This window comes from Hakea prostrata, chromosome 1 (genome assembly GCF_041222555.1).
Source record: "Hakea prostrata isolate BN-2017 chromosome 1, UWA_Hpros_2, whole genome shotgun sequence".
Lineage (NCBI taxonomy): Eukaryota > Viridiplantae > Streptophyta > Magnoliopsida > Proteales > Proteaceae > Hakea > Hakea prostrata.
The window spans coordinates 28,027,738-28,043,212 of NC_142600.1; the positions used below are offsets into that span (position 1 = coordinate 28,027,738).

At 40.2% G+C, this 15,475-nt stretch overlaps 1 protein-coding gene across 2 annotated transcripts; it reads left to right on the forward strand.

Annotated features, from left to right (window-relative positions):
• The first annotated feature begins 1,525 nt into the window (after window positions 1-1,525).
• On the forward strand, window positions 1,526-14,753 carry LOC149028588 (E3 ubiquitin ligase PARAQUAT TOLERANCE 3-like). Of its 2 annotated transcripts, none has more exons than XM_089137978.1 (15): window positions 1,526-2,614; window positions 3,063-3,162; window positions 3,362-3,446; window positions 3,562-3,728; window positions 3,892-3,971; window positions 4,079-4,147; window positions 4,246-4,402; window positions 4,479-4,627; window positions 8,558-8,722; window positions 8,832-9,179; window positions 9,431-9,472; window positions 9,920-10,175; window positions 10,500-10,619; window positions 10,872-10,947; window positions 13,444-14,753. In XM_089137978.1, the coding sequence occupies exons 1-15, from the start codon at window positions 2,449-2,451 to the stop codon at window positions 14,221-14,223; spliced, it is 2,760 nt and encodes a 919-aa protein (XP_088994104.1). In that variant the 5' UTR covers window positions 1,526-2,448; the 3' UTR covers window positions 14,224-14,753. The 2 variants fall into 2 exon arrangements, with proteins under 2 accessions (XP_088994104.1, XP_088994100.1); XM_089137974.1 differs by having other exon boundaries at window positions 10,869-10,947; window positions 13,444-14,751.
• The last annotated feature ends 722 nt before the right edge of the window (window positions 14,754-15,475 follow it).

The window sequence follows — 15,475 nt, forward strand, 5'->3', positions numbered from 1 at the left end:
CATGATTCCAACCACCATGATCCTTTAATAATCTTGAGGATTTAAACATTTCCATTTAATGATAAAATAATAATATAAAAATATTTGAGGTATCACACCTCCCTTTGCAACATCTCACAACGAAGGCGAAAGGTATAAAATCTACTTTATTTAGCTATTTATTTTTCTGTATTGACGTCTTGGTTTTCAATCCTCGATTGGAGGTTTTGAATCTCCTCCTAAATCCTTTGTTCCGTTTTGAAGCTTGATTTGGAGCAATGGTAGCTGCAAGTGTTTCGATCACCATGAAAGCATCCCAATGATTTAGGTTGTAGCATAATATAACATACTTACTTAAACTAAGTAGACAATTGGGACTAAACATTAAAATAAGAATAAAAAAAAGTTAGAATTGAACAAATGTTTTAGGAAGAAGATCAAAACCTGTATTGAGGTTTGAGCTTCGACACCCAACAATAAAGAGCCAAATGATGGATTTGAAACAAACCTGTTTGTCTTCCTCCTTCATTTGTGAAGTTGCAGAACAACTGTTCGTATTCCGTCTTTGTTTTCAAAATCTACTATTTTTACGAGGGTATTTTCAATTAGTTTGGTAATGCTTTTCATTTATTTAATTATTTTGATTGTATCTATTTTAGTATAGTAAAACTAAAATTAAAAAAAATCTAAAGGACACAAGGATATTTTCGTCATGAAGTTAATTAAACGAATGATTAGGTGAGAATCACGTCTTAATTTGAATTGAAAATTCATTCATATACTGCGATGAGTTTGAAATATCAAATTTCGTCTTTCAGAACGTGTTAGCTACAGCACTGCACGGGTTGATATGCACAACGCATAGTATCCATCGTTTACGGCTAGGACTACTGGGGTATCTAATCCCATTTGCTCCCCTAGCTTTCGTCTCTCAGTGTCAGTGTCGGCCCAACAGAGTGCTTTAGCCGTTGGTGTTCTTTCCGATCTCTACGCATTTCACCGCTCCATCGGAAATTTCCTCTGCTAGCGTGTCATTATTTAATCATTTCTTGAAACCACAAGGAACTATATGCAAAAGAAAACTTAAACTAGAATAAAAGTGAAGTTTGGTTTAGATGAAAATTATCCAGGAAAAAAGACCAAAGGTATTTCTCTCTCGCGATGTCAATTTGAAAAATTATAAGGGTCAATACTTAAAGGTAAAATTTGCCAAAAAAAAAAAGATATTTAGGGAAAAAAAATCACTCGGTTTGACCGTGTTGGTCGGACCAAGTAACTGGTTTTGCTAAAGAATGAGACGAGCCAACAGTTCAGGAAAGATTGCGTCGAAATCGGAGAATCTGAAGATTAGAATTATTTTTTTAATAAAATCTTTACCGAATCTGGAAAAATCTGGGCAGTTCTATCTACCCAGTCTTGGTGGGCCTAGACACGGCCTTAGCCCATCCGCGAGACAATGACGTGGCAGTATTCCCTTCTTACGAACTACGCAAGTTAACTATGGTTAGGCTTGTGTGAACTAGACTACAGCCCTCTTAGACAGGAATTCAGGCAGGCTTAACCACGGTTGTCATGCGAAAGATATGAATAGGCTCGATGCGCCTTTCGCTACAAAGGTCGGAAAACCGAAACCCTCGGCGCTGTTCGTCGCCGTCCTCATCTGATCTGCTCGTCTCTGTGGTGCCCTAACCTCCTTCTTCATATACTTAATCGTTTTAAGGCTTCGATTATTGCTCATTGAAGTGATTTTTCTATTATCAGTTGATTTCTCCGTGCAGACTTCGAATCCTTGAATCGCCGTTTTCTTTCGACGGATTCGTTTTGCTCTCGCGGTCGTGTAAATCAGTACAGGGTTTGTGCTGCGGATCTTGGATCTGTTATCAAGTTGAAATTTTTAGCAGAGAGAATTTCAGTTACCGTGCTGATCTGTCGGGTTTCGATATCGCGATTGTTGGATTTTTCTTCTCCAGATTTCTTGACTGTGGAAGATCGCTTTATTGCACTCTAATCGAAAGCGTCGAATTCGCGCACCAGGTGGAGTTCCTGTATCGTAAAGCTACGAGTTTCTCGCCGGCGGCTTTGTTTGGTTTTCGTCATTCGGAAAATTTTCTTACAGATCGTCGCAAGGAAGATCTGCGTTTTTAAGCAGCTTATAAATCAAATTTTGGAGTGCCTTACATGTTTCTTCTAGCAATCGGAGGTTACTTCTGCTTCGAAGAGATCTTCAATTCCTCTTGCGGCCATAGGTTATTGTTAGCAGAAGCTACAGGAGTCGTCTGGGGGAAAAAGATTAAATTTCTTGTATTCATGAGCTATTTTCATTTTCAATTTCTTTTGAAGTGCAATACCAGGTCTTAATATTTTTTTTTTGGGGTGGCTTTTTACGGCCTCTTAGTTTCCTGCCAACATCGGCGCAATTTGTTCTCATCTCTTTAGTTTAGAGCTGAGGGAGGAAAAAGAAAAGAAATCATGGCTGTATACTATAAGTTTAAAAGTGCAAAAGATTACGACTCTATTTCTATTGACGGTCATTTCATATCAGTTGCGAATTTGAAAGAAAAAATATTTGAATCCAAGCACTTGGGCAGGGGTACTGACTTTGACCTCATGGTCTCCAACGCCCAGTCTAATGAAGGTTTGTCCTTTTCCCTAAGATTTCATGGATTTATAGACATTAAGCATTTCTCAGTTTTTGTGCAACTCGTTTCAACATGCCTTTTCCCTTAGTTTCATTAGTTATAGCATCTTAGTTCTGTCTCGGCCCTGGGCATGCTCCTCTTCTGATTGGTGTATTGATGTTTGATCAATATACGATTGGACTCACTATTCAGCATTTTTCGGACGCGAGAAGACTTGATGTGATCATTGCCTAGGGAGATTAAGCTTTAAAATTTAGGGCAGAGAGTATCTATCACTTTTGGAGGTATTTCTGGGCTGTGAGATCGTGCTCAGAGTTGGGTTTTTGCTTAATTGGTTGATTTGGTCGGCTTGGGGGCTCTTTCAGTTACATTTTTGGTTACATGGGTGGATAATATCTTTTGCAGTATTTTATAGACGTTCTGTTCTTTGATTTGCAATTTCAGAGTATACTGATGAAGCCACACTGATACCAAAAAATACTTCTGTTTTAATTCGTCGAGTTCCTGGACGTCCTCGCATGCCCATTGTTGCTGAACAAGACGAGTACTATCTCAGACCTTAAATCATGACTCTTACTTTCTTGATTTTATGGGCTATATTTCTCTGGTTAAGATGGGAGTTGTGCCATTGCTTCCAGCTTTCTACCATTCTGTAGTTCTCGTACCATAGGCTTTCGAATTGTTCGTTGCAAGGTAAGTTCCAGAGTAATGGTTGAGTTTCGCAATGTGTTATGCTCCTGCAGGTCTAAAGTATTAGAGAATAAGGTAGAGGATGCTCAACCTGCAAAGAGCAGCTGTCTGGTGCCAGATTCTTCTGCGGCAAGATTTGTAAGCATTGATTCGTAATAATTATTTCACTGTGTATCTTCGAGATATCTGTCTTTGCATGGTTTGGTGGCATGTCTATGATACTATTTTGGATTTGCTTCATTTTCTGGCACAGCCTGAGGAGTCGGAATGGGATGAATTTGGTAATGATTTATATGCCATTCCGGAAGCGCTGCCAGTGCAATCTAGTAACCCAGTGCAGGATGCTCCTCCTCCAAGTAAAGCTGATGAGGATAGCAAGATTAGGGCTTTAATTGATACTCCTGCCTTGGACTGGCAGCGGTGAGATGCTATCCCTGTCATTTTCCTTTATGCAGCAGTGTTGAATAATGATATTACCCCCCCCCCCCCCCCAAAAAAAAAAAAAAAGGAGTGTTGAATAATGATGGGGTTTCTCTTGACAAATGTGGAATATATTTATGTTTGAAATTGTAATTGGTTATAGGCAAACTCAGGATGGCTTCGGCTCTGGCAGAGGTTTTGGAAGGGGCATGGGAGGAAGAATGATGGGTGGTCGGGGTTTTGGTGATTTTTCTGTTTCTTATGTTTAATTATACAAATATTTTTTATTTTTACATTGTGTTAAGTTCTGGCTGTGGTGAGTCTTAAGTTCTCTAATTTTCTAATTGAAGGTCGGGCAGTTGGGTCAGAGCGAAAGACTCCTCCAGTAGGTTATATTTGCCACAGATGCAAAGTGCCTGGTGTGTTAGACTATTCGTCGTTAAAGCTTTGGTGTTTTTTCCTGAAAAGTGGTGCTGTAGTGGCTATATATAATTGTGGCTATCGGTGTTCTGTTCAGGGCATTTTATTCAGCATTGTCCTACAAATGGTGATCCCAACTATGACATCAAAAGGGTGAAACCTCCAACTGGTATTCCAAAGTCAATGCTGATGACCACGCCAGATGGCTCGTACGCTTTACCAAGTGGTGCTGTGGCTGTTTTAAGACCAAATGAGTAAGACTTATTCAGCTTTTCTGTTGGTGATGTTTGATTGCCTCATATGTTATCTGATGGGCATCATTTAAAATAGAGCTGCTTTTGAGAGGGAAATTGAAGGTTTACCTTCCACTCGGCCAACAAGTGAACTTCCACCTGAACTTCGCTGTCCATTGTGTAAGGAAGTAATGAAAGATGCAGTCCTGACAAGCAAGTGCTGTTTTACAAGTTTTTGTGACAAATGTGAGTGTCACATTGTTCAATTGCATACTTTGTGCTTTATATTCTATTCCCATCTATGTTGACTTCTCTTTAATGGTGTATAAACTAGTAAATTTGTACCTGTACAACCTTTTCATTGGTACTCTGGAGTTGTCATTTTTTGTGTTTCAAGATTGCCTGTTTGAGCGACGCAGCGAGTATGAGTAGTTTCTGATGGTAATGAGAAACCAGTCTATTGTCCATGTAAAATAAGTTAAAGGAAGTATCATATGTATTGCATTTATCTAGAATGATGACTTGGTGGTCTTACAGTGGTCTTATTGTAGTTATCAACTTCCTAAGACCCAAAGTTCTGTGGTTCATGCATAATTTTTATGGTGTAGGGGCAGTGCCTAGGTGAGGTCCGTTGAACAAATAGTGCCTTTCCAGCAAAAGGCTCCTTGACACCTAAACCAACAACTATGTTTTTTGATTTTGGCAAGTGTGTGGTGTGAATGAATTTTTTACAATATGTATCCATGTAAAATAGGCTGCTTGGAGTTATTGGGAGGAGAGATATGGATTGAGCTCGTCTCCCAGGGATTGGAACATCCACGGAGCGCATCATATGACTGGACTGTGTTTTGGACATCCCAATGGCTGACTGGGTGGATATCAAGAAGATGTATATGGCACAGCCTGGTCATGGGGTGCGCTAGCACTCCCTGGAGGCTTAGCTCTGGAGATGGGGCAAATCCACAGAGATATTGAAGGAGCTAAACAATGATATGCCTTTTCCATCCAAAAAGGTTGTAGCTTTTATTGTGTTTGTTTTAGATTTCCAAATTATTTATTCATCCACTATATTAGTCTAGGAATGAGAACTTCTCATTTTCTGTCGCACCCTCATCAAATCAATCTCAGAATTTTGGAAATGAGGGAAGTAGCTGTAGTAGGGGTTTAGGTCTTTTGGAAGACCCACTGTTAATCCATGTTCTGTCTCTCTTCTCTACATTAGATAGAAATGAATTAATCTTGGACATGGTTAGTGTGATTTTTGTCAGCGTGTGACGGTTACATTTTGATCAACCTGGTACAACTGCTTACCGCCAAAAGATCAAGCTGTTTAGCAGTATCATAGTTTATTTCGACAACCACACCACTCCTTCAGATGTGCCCGGACGGATGCACACAACGTGGACATGCATAGCTCTGCATGCGATTCCATCACCTTGCAGCAAGGGGCACGAAGCAAATTCTCACTTGGCAGGGCTTGAAGATCCAACTTGCTGTCTCTGATACCAAGTTACAAAAGTATTCCAGATGCATCACAATGAACTTTAGTTTTCTCAAACTCACAAGGCATATGCTACTGGGACAATGATACAGTTATTCCTCTTAAAGATATCATTCTTTGAGGACACACCAATTTAACCTGGCCAATTCAACTGGCATCAACATGAATGCAATTACTGACTTACCTGGGAATTTAGTGATGTAGGCCACAAGTGTGAGGCTAACTTTAGGATCAACAAATGTATCATACTAGTATGTTAAATGTGTTCTGATGGCATGGCCATGTCTAGCTGGATACGTTATGCATATAACAAAGCCTTTTGTATAGTCTGTTATGAATATTCCATTAATAGATATTCAAACTTTCCTTGTCAGTTTTTATTAGAAGGTTCATTTTTTTCTTTTCATTTATTAAATGAAAAGAAATGCTGGTCATGCAGAAGAACATAGAATCATTATGGAACTGCAAATTTTGAACCTTTCTTTCTGAAGAGTGCATTGGAGGATGAAATATCTTGCTTTGAGGTATGTCTGCAATTGACCAAAAATATTCTTTGCCAGCTACGTGTTCTGATGGAGGAGCTTTCACTGCCTTAATCCAGCTTAATCACTTGAGAAATGATGCGCCCTGGACTGAAGAGGTTCAACAAAGGACCAGCTTTCTGGGATCTTAACTTGAAAAGTAAGGTCCAGGTTTTAAGTTTTTGTTAGTTGATTGGGATGCATAAGAACATAGGTTATAGTGGTTGGATAGTTTTGGAGAGGTTTATTGTAGTGGGGGCAGGTTCTTGAAATATGGGATGAAAAGTTATTGGAAAGGATTGAAACTGGAAGGAAACTTGGGTTCTTGAGATATGGGATGAATCTTGGAGAAAACCTAGGTGATGGATATAGGGATGATCCCTAAAGTTTGGAGCTGTCCTCATATGGTTAGATAGGTGTAGATCTAAGTTGAAAATTTGGGTTCGTTGTGGAGTATGAAAATAGAAATGAAATAAAGTAGGGTTGGGGAATTAAGAAGGTCAGAAATTCAAGAGAGGAAGACTTATAGACAAAACTTATCCCCCCCATTTTTTATGGGCTTATAAATTAGGCCCATTACATCAATAAACCCAAAAATAAGAAGCTTGATGACTTCGGAACCCAGCCGTGGGCCCAAATTATCTCAGAGCCCAGTCAATCCTTTTAGACATTCTCTACTGCATCAAGAACCTAGATTTAGTTCTGTCTCATCAGAGAGAATGGTTTATCTATTCGTCTATTCAGATCTGTTGTGTAGATATGTCTTGCCATCTTTTGTTTTTTACAGATGGGTAGTGGTGGCGTTTCTTTCAGTTTAGAGTCTAGGTAGGACTTAAAGTCAATGGTATGGTTTCGGTAATGATCAAGAAAATGCATACCCAAAACGGAAACTGTACTGTGCCATTTTGTATCTACATTTACGAAATGGTGTAGTTGCAGTATAAAAACTATATATGCAAATGGAATGTATAGGGTACGACTGTGTATATGAACAGTGTAAAATGGTACAAAGACGATATAAATAGTATAAATGGTTTTGTGCAGTATGGTTTCTGTGTATACTGTGCTAGTGCACCCAAAATCGTTACCATAGTGTACTGAAATAGAAACTGTTTTTAAAAACTGTACCATATCAATTTTGAAATGGTTCGGACCTGTGTGGTTTTATATGGGTGGTTTCACTACCAAATTGACACCCGTAACTAGGAGTCTTACTTTTCCCGTTCTAAATGCAAGTTTCTAACCTGCAAAAGATAGATTTGATGAATGGATTTATTTGAGTTGTTTATTTTAGTAAAATTTGTGCTACAGCAGGTGATATGATATTTCTTCCATCTCTTCATTCTGGTCCTCTGTGGTTCCTTACTTTGTTGTTCTTCTTCTTCTCTGTTGTACTCTTGCTCCTCCTGTATGTGTCCTTTGATGGCTGGATTCCTTGCATCTTTCAATCTCTTACTATTTTGGCTGATGAGAGAACCCTGCAAACCCATCTTGTCAGGCCCTGTGAGCCTTGAGATTCTTTATGTAGGTTTCCATTTATTAAGCGGCCAAAAACCCTGGGTGCTTGCCTTCCACGTCAATCTTTTGCTATGAGATAAGAGTTCACAACCAGGATAAAATGTGAAGTCCTGACGGGTTCTAATTCTACAACATCCTGGTGAACTTCATTAAGTAAATGACTTCTTTTGGTTAATAGTGCTCTGGATTAGCAATTTATGTCTAAAATTTTTAGTTGGTTTGACTCTGATGAATTGCTGTTCCCTGCGACAATTATCTACTCCTATTGAAAAAGAGGCGACTTTGTATCCACTGATCATCATAGAACCAAGACTTAAGGATGTTTAGAGCTTCAATCACACTCACAACCATGATTTGTTCACTCACATACCTTTTGAACTAAGATAGAAGAATGGGAATTTTCTGCCTTTCTGAATGCTCTTGTGATGAGATAGTTCCACTGGATCAATTGTAAAATATTTATGTGCAAAAAACTGGATCTCCATATTGATCACCATTTTTTTTACTCTGTATTGTTGAGTTCTCCTTGCAAGGCCCATGGTTAATACATCTAACCAGTGGGTATGGCTTTTTCTGTATTAGAAAAGAATGTTGATCCCTACACTTGTGATATGTGGATTTCTGAAAATTTATCAGGTATCAGGGACCACATTCTGTCAAAATCAAGTTGTGTTTGTGGCGCAACAAATATACTTGCAGATGATCTTCTGCCTAATAAGACAGTGAGGGATACCATCAACCGCTTTCTGGAGTCCAATAACAGCAGTGCTGAAAATGCAGGGAGCATGTTGCAGATACGAGGTTCAGATTGTGTTCTAGTTGTATTCATTTCTATGACTATTTTATAGATGATCATTATTTTTTTTTAATCTTATTTTTTGATACTTAGTCTGCTTTCTTATGTTTTCAGATATGGAATCTGCTCGCCCTGCACAACCCAAAGTACCATCACCAACTTTTTCTGCTACTTCAAAGGGAGACCAAGTACCGCCGCCGGCTTTTTCTGCTACTACTTCAAAGGGAGAGCATGTACCACCACCAACTAAGGATGTTCCTCCAGATTTGAAGGACACTGTGAATGACAATCAACCCGCCATGAGTGCTCCACAGCCATCTGTGGAGAAAGGTAGAATCACAAAGACAGTGGATATTTCTGAAGCTACACGTGAGTCCGCAAGTGTGAAGGAAGCAACATCACAATGCAGTGCACCACTTCCTGAGGAGGAAGTGCAGCAGAAGCTGCAAGCTGGTGAGCTAGGTAAAGATCTTATATGGATAAGCATGCAATCTCAGTTTTTTACTCTTTTGAGTTGTTTTGTCCTCTATATGCCTTCTCAGTAAACATCCAGTTTTCTCATATCTAATGTCATAACCTTAGGCTGCAACATTGTGTATGAGACTGTGATCTATAGACCTTTGTAAGGAGCTGCATTATGACAGATTTAATTGTATTTGGCTTATTGAAGAAAGGCTGATTGTGTATGTGTTGAAATTTGCTCTTGTTTGCAGTCAGAAAGAAGAAGAAGAAGAAACCCCGTTTGCCTTTAAATGGTTTGTCTTCTCCAGCACAATTTCGTTACCAAAATTTCTCTGATATCTATGCCCTGTTCTTTATGGATATTGATAAGAGTGTAAACTACAACAAACAAGTGTGATAACTCTCGTGGACTACCGAGTGATAACACTCCCTCTCTTTTATTCCCCCCCTTCTCTCTAATGTTCCTCTTTACCCTTTTTTTTTTATTTAAATTTTACAATTTCGTTACCAAAATTTCTCTGATATCTATGCCCTGTTCTTTATGGATATTGATAAGAGTGTAAACTACAACAAACAAGTGTGATAACTCTCGTGGACTACCGAGTGATAACACTCCCTCTCTTTTATTCCCCCCCTTCTCTCTAATGTTCCTCTTTACCCTTTTTTTTTTATTTAAATTTTACATTTTTTGTTGCTGCTTTTTGTTCTTGTTCTTTTTAACATTGTCTTGATGTTTGCAGCTGCAGATATGCAGTGGAGAAGCTCCCAGGATATTGCAGCTGAGAACTATATGATGCCTCTTGGTCCTTCAGCTTATAACCCTTACTGGTCTGGCATGCAGTTCGGGATGGATGGATATGCTGCTCCTTACCCTGGTGGTATGCCCTATATGGGTTATGCTCCTGGCCCCTTTGATGTACCCTTTGGAGGAATGGTTCCTCAAGATCCGTATGTTGGAGGCCAGGGATTTATGTTACCTGCTGTACCACCCCAGAGGTATAGACTGTACAATATATTTTTATTTAAAACTGTGGGGGGTGGGCCTTGGCACAATGTTCGGTGGACCATAATTGTAGCCTGAGGTCAAGGTATCAAAACGGCTTCTCTGCAAAAATTGTAGGGGGTAAGGCTGTGTAGGGAAAATGCACCCGGAATCTGCTAGTGCGGGATCCATTGGCACTGGGTTTGCCCAAAGTGTGTGGGGATACTATGCCTTGGAACTTCACCAAGTTTTTGTTCGGTGTGTATGTTTTCCATTGTGAGGTCTTATTTTGTCAGAATCAGTATATGAGTTAAAGTTAGAAAATTTCAAATGTTCAGGGATCTCTCTGAGTTGGCAATGGGCACATACCCAGTACCACCGGTTATGAGCAGGGAGGAATTCGAGGCTCGGAAGGCTGACCTAAGGAGAAAGCGGGAAATTGAGAGGCAACGTGGAAGGTTTGGTGCTTTATAACTCAATTGAATATGTGATCAGTCATCCTCATTATGTCAATAATGTGTGGTTGTGATTCCGAGTGTCCTGGATGTTAATAGTTTTCAAGTTGTGCACGTGTCTACATAAACATCGTTTGGTTAATTTTCATCTGTTGACTGTCAGTGAATACAGTCAGAATTGCCCATTATTTTCAGTGAACTTTCTTAAAAAGATTGTACTGAATTCAATTAGCGGCATTTTGCCTTGTGCAGCAGGGAGCGTTCAAAGGAACTTGATGGTGCTAGGGAAGTTAGCAGCAGTGGTGGTGTTTCTTCGATGAAATCGAAACCTGTATGTCTCTTTTATTATTCAATTTTGCTTTTGTTTTCTCTATTCACATGTATTCAGGTGGTTGTGTTTCATGCATTTGAAAATTTGGTCAGGAAATGCTATTTTCTGTCTTTTTTTTTTTTTTTTTTTCAATTTTATTTTACTTGCCCTTTTTGGTTTTACCCTTTTTTCCACTTGGACTCGTTTTCTCTAGATCATAAAATCTAAAGCTAGTACTTGGAAAGATATCCATTTAGGTTATTAAGATTTATGGGCTAGACTTTCCATGGATGATGTTCAGTCGTCGCCCATACTTGGGAGATTTGATTCCTTGGTAGATTGATTTGATTCCTTGTAGATTTTCCCTCATCGTAGTTGTTGACTTTATTTACTAGCCTACCAATTATTTCTCTCAAATTGAATACACAGTCTAGAATTATGCACGCCTTGCATGATCCTCCAAGGTTGGCCTCGAATACCATTAATGCGTATAGAAGTTGTGGTGGTTATAAAGTTGGGCCATACCCTAACATGCATTTCAGGTTATTATTTAGTTGGCTTCCCACCCTTCCACCCTTGTTGCCTGGAATGTATGGTATGACCTTGAAAGAACTCTTAAATGTGTGGAAATTGGAAAGTCGCACTGCATTGTAGTATTTTTTGTAAGGAAAAGAAAAGCATATGCAGCCCTTCTGCTTTGAAATGAGAGTAGGCTTCACACCAATTTAATTAGCACCTGAAACTTTTGTATCTTAAAAGGCAGTTGGACTGTTTAAAAACTTAGAAAGGTATAGGATGTGGAAGAATTCACCTCATTTTGGTTTGCTGTAAAAGGGGGATAATGATGTCATTAGGAGATATGGTATGTGGGTTCATTTGTATCATTACTATGATGCGCGTTTGTGAAATGGCCCATGCGATTCAGTGTCTTTGAGACGAATCGTCGGCATTGTTGTTTTATGTTGTGCTGTAGGTTATATCTGTGTTGTCCGGTTAGTTGTATAAAAACAAAGATAGTATGGTTGGTTGTATTCTTTCTGCTTCTTTTCTTTCTTTCCTTCTTTCTTCCTTTTTTTTTTTTTAAAGAAAATAGAGTTTTCAATGATGGGGTGAGGCTGCAGGTTAGTTGGAGAGGGCATCCACCTGTATGTTGAAGTTTTAAGGGCTTATATTCTGCTAGTGATTTTTGCATTGGGTTCAATTAGGATGTTGAAAATTTAATTAACTTAATATGCGAGTAATAACCAATCTGAAACATGGAGGGGGCATCTGTGCATTTAGCAGTTGTCTTTTGGCACATATCGCTGTCGTTGGAGCACCCCAGTGCTGAAACAGCCTAGATGGTCTCATTTGACTCCATATTCTGCTTTTAATGCTTCCTTCACGGCCTAGCAATGTTTATCGTGCCAAGATAAGTGGTTGTCAGGTTACAATCTACCTTGTGAAGCCGTATTGCATAATAGTTTTGATGCTTACCTGCAGTGTTTTCTATTAAGATAGTTCTTGATAGATAGGAAATTCAGGTTGTTTAATTGGGACGCCTATAATTCATAGCATCACATCCTTACATCAATGTAAGTGGCTGTTTTTCTTTGGTAGGGGGTAGTGTCTGCCAAAAAACCCTACTGTATAAGGATTTTGCGGTAAATACGGTTTTGACTTTTTAAAATTACTTGGTCACCCTGCTTTGTATCCTTAATTTGGATTGGGTCGGGAGAGTGGAGTGAGGAGGCTGAGGAAACTCGTTCTTTTGTCTGTTTTCAAGGAGTCGTGCAAGAAATCTAGTCGCTAAGGAGCACACTTCCCAGCTAGCAAAAGGGAATTTTTAGGCCAAAGATGGGATACGAATGTATTCTCACCCATTGGTATTCGAAGCTAGTTTCATCAGGATTCTAAGATTCCAATCTCACTGTTGGAAATGGTTGGGCCCTAGCTCATTACCTAATGATGTGGAGCTCTTATAATCAACGCTCTCTTCGGGTTCTGGCCAATCACTGCAGTCTTTGAAATGGAGTTGTTTGACCTGATTCTGAGCAGGCTTGAGCTTTTTGAATGCGAATATGGCTTGCTTCATTTGACCTGCGCCAATGCCATTTACATAACACATTTCTTTTCAAATGTCCAAACGTCATGTAAGAGAATTAATAAAGCTACCCGAGTGGAGCAACGGGTAATTTATGGTTAATATTAGTTCACTAACAAATCAGTGACCTAGACTGGGCCCCGAAAGTTAAATTATTAGAGTAATTTTAAGTGGTTGGTAGATTGGTAGATATTATGTGGGTCTGCTTCCCGTCTAAGTCAGGATGCTTAAATACCAATTAAAAAAAAAATCCTAAATATATGTAGAAAGTGTAGCGGTAATTAAAATATTTTCAATGGTCTTCCTTTTCTTTTTCTTTCTCTCTTTGGTGATTTTGTTTTGTTTTATCCTTTTATACGATATGATAAGTTCTTGGGATACTTGAAGCCGGTTACGTTAAGTTGTTGACCTGTTATTTTCACGGATGGCTGCAGAGGCCTGGGTCGCACATTGGGAGCGCGGATCACGCCCACCACCACAGAATTGAGGATGAAAGAGCCTCGAGTCGGGAGCGGTTCTCACGCGAAGGCGAGACAACTCGGCACGGGAAAAAGAGATCAGAGCACCCGCCCCGTCATGACGACGATTACCATGACCATCGCCACCACCGCCAGGAGCAGCACCATCACCATCATCATCGCCACCACCAGGACGAAGATGACGCTCGAACGGTATCAGCTGTGGAGGCACCACCACCACCCAAGGTTGCATCATCATCATCAACATCAGCAGCCGCCGCCGCCGCCGCCGAGCGGAAGCTGAAGGGGAGCGTGTTTTCTCGTATTAGTTTTCCCGAGGAAGGAGGCAGTAAGAAGAGGAAGCTCTCGGCTTCGACGGAGGAGACAAAGGAAGTCGTTGCCAACGGGTATAAAGATATGGAGCCCTCTCCATCATCTCATAACAGGGCATCGTCTAATGGTTACCGTGACGAGTGGAAGCCTCCGGTAAAGGGTGCGGCTGCTGTGGTGTCGTCTAGTGCGAGTGCCGGAACTGGCTTAATTGGACGACGAAAGAGCATGGTGGATCACGACTCCAGCGACGACGAGCGTCATTTCAAGAGGAGACCTTCACGGTATGAGCCACCACCTCTGCCGCCACCTGACGAATGGGAAGATGAAGCCCGGCCTTCTCGAAGCTCGAGGGAACGAGAGCGAGATCGAGATCGCGGGAGAGACCATGAGCGAGAACGAGGGTACAGTAGCAAGCACAGGTAGGGACAAAGAAAGCCCTAGGTCTGGCCGGTGGCCGTATCTGTCTGTCTGTCTCTGGCGCGCGCTCATCGACGGATGCCCAGAGGGGTGGCGAGAGGAAGATGAACGAACGAGAGGAAAAGAGAGAAGAGAGGAAGAATCATTCGCTTTGTATGTTTACCGATTTGGTCATCCTTCATAAGACGGAGGAGGGTGATTATACTTATCTATACAATAAAACCTTTGAATCAATTTCTTTTTCTTGTTCTTTACCTTCTAAGCTTTTTACTCCTTTCATATCAATAATGAGATAAATAAAATTTTCTAATTTGCCGGTTCCTTGAATTACGTTGTTTGAGCGCTTTTGTTATCTTATTCTGATAAACCTTCTGATCCCCTCTCACGTCTCACCTGAACCTGAGGGGTGATTGCCGATGATTTATGGAAAGAGATCCTAGAATTGCCGATCCTAAAACGCAAATCTCGGGACCTCAAGTTAGGGCAAGAAGCAAAATTGTTGGGATCGATCGAACTGGGTTCTGTATCGGAATAGGTACATCTGGATCTGAAAATTTTCGGTCTTTTGGGTTGGTCGACATGCTGATTTCAAATGATTCATGATTTCTTATTGGAATTAGTTGCTTTATATGAGGAGGAGAGTTGTTCAGTTGGCAACGACAACACCTAACAAAAACAAAAGGTCATGGGTTTGACGGTCCTTGTGGTATATGGAACTGCCTGCACCCCCAATATAAACTTACTCATTATCCATCCTCACATGATTTAGGTTTGGAAGATCGGCATGTTTTTACTAAAAACTAATATAATAGGAAATATTATGGTTTATATCCTCACTAAACAACCCCATATCACATTTTCGTTATTTGTCACCTTACCCTCCCTCTTTGGGAGGCTCTGCACTTCCCTACAATGATTCGGCAGGGTATTCTTGTGGAGAAACTCACAAGTCTGATCCACCAATGGCATGATAACCCATTGATAGGAGGGTCAACTACCACTCCTATAGCGATATGACTTTTGTGGAAACTCATTGATATATAGGAGCGTCCCTCGCCATCTCAGGTTACTTTTCAAATTTGGAAAGGTCTTCAATTCTATAGTCGGAAACCAGAAAAATCTGCTTCTAAGTAGAACACCATTATGAATAAAAATGGGAAGCACCACACCCCCCACAATTCAAGTTGAATGTGGATGGATTCTTTTTCAAAGATCGTAGGGCAGCAGGATAAAGCGGTATTGCTCGGGATCATCGAGG

Coding starts and splice junctions, on each gene's coding strand:
- LOC149028588 (XM_089137974.1), top strand. CDS start 2,449: ATGGCTGTATACTATAAGTTTAAAAGTGCAAAAGATTACGACTCTATT. Junction 2,615..3,062: donor CAACGCCCAGTCTAATGAAG/GTTTGTCCTTTT, acceptor TTGCAATTTCAG/AGTATACTGATGAAGCCACA. Junction 3,729..3,891: donor CCTGCCTTGGACTGGCAGCG/GTGAGATGCTAT, acceptor AATTGGTTATAG/GCAAACTCAGGATGGCTTCG.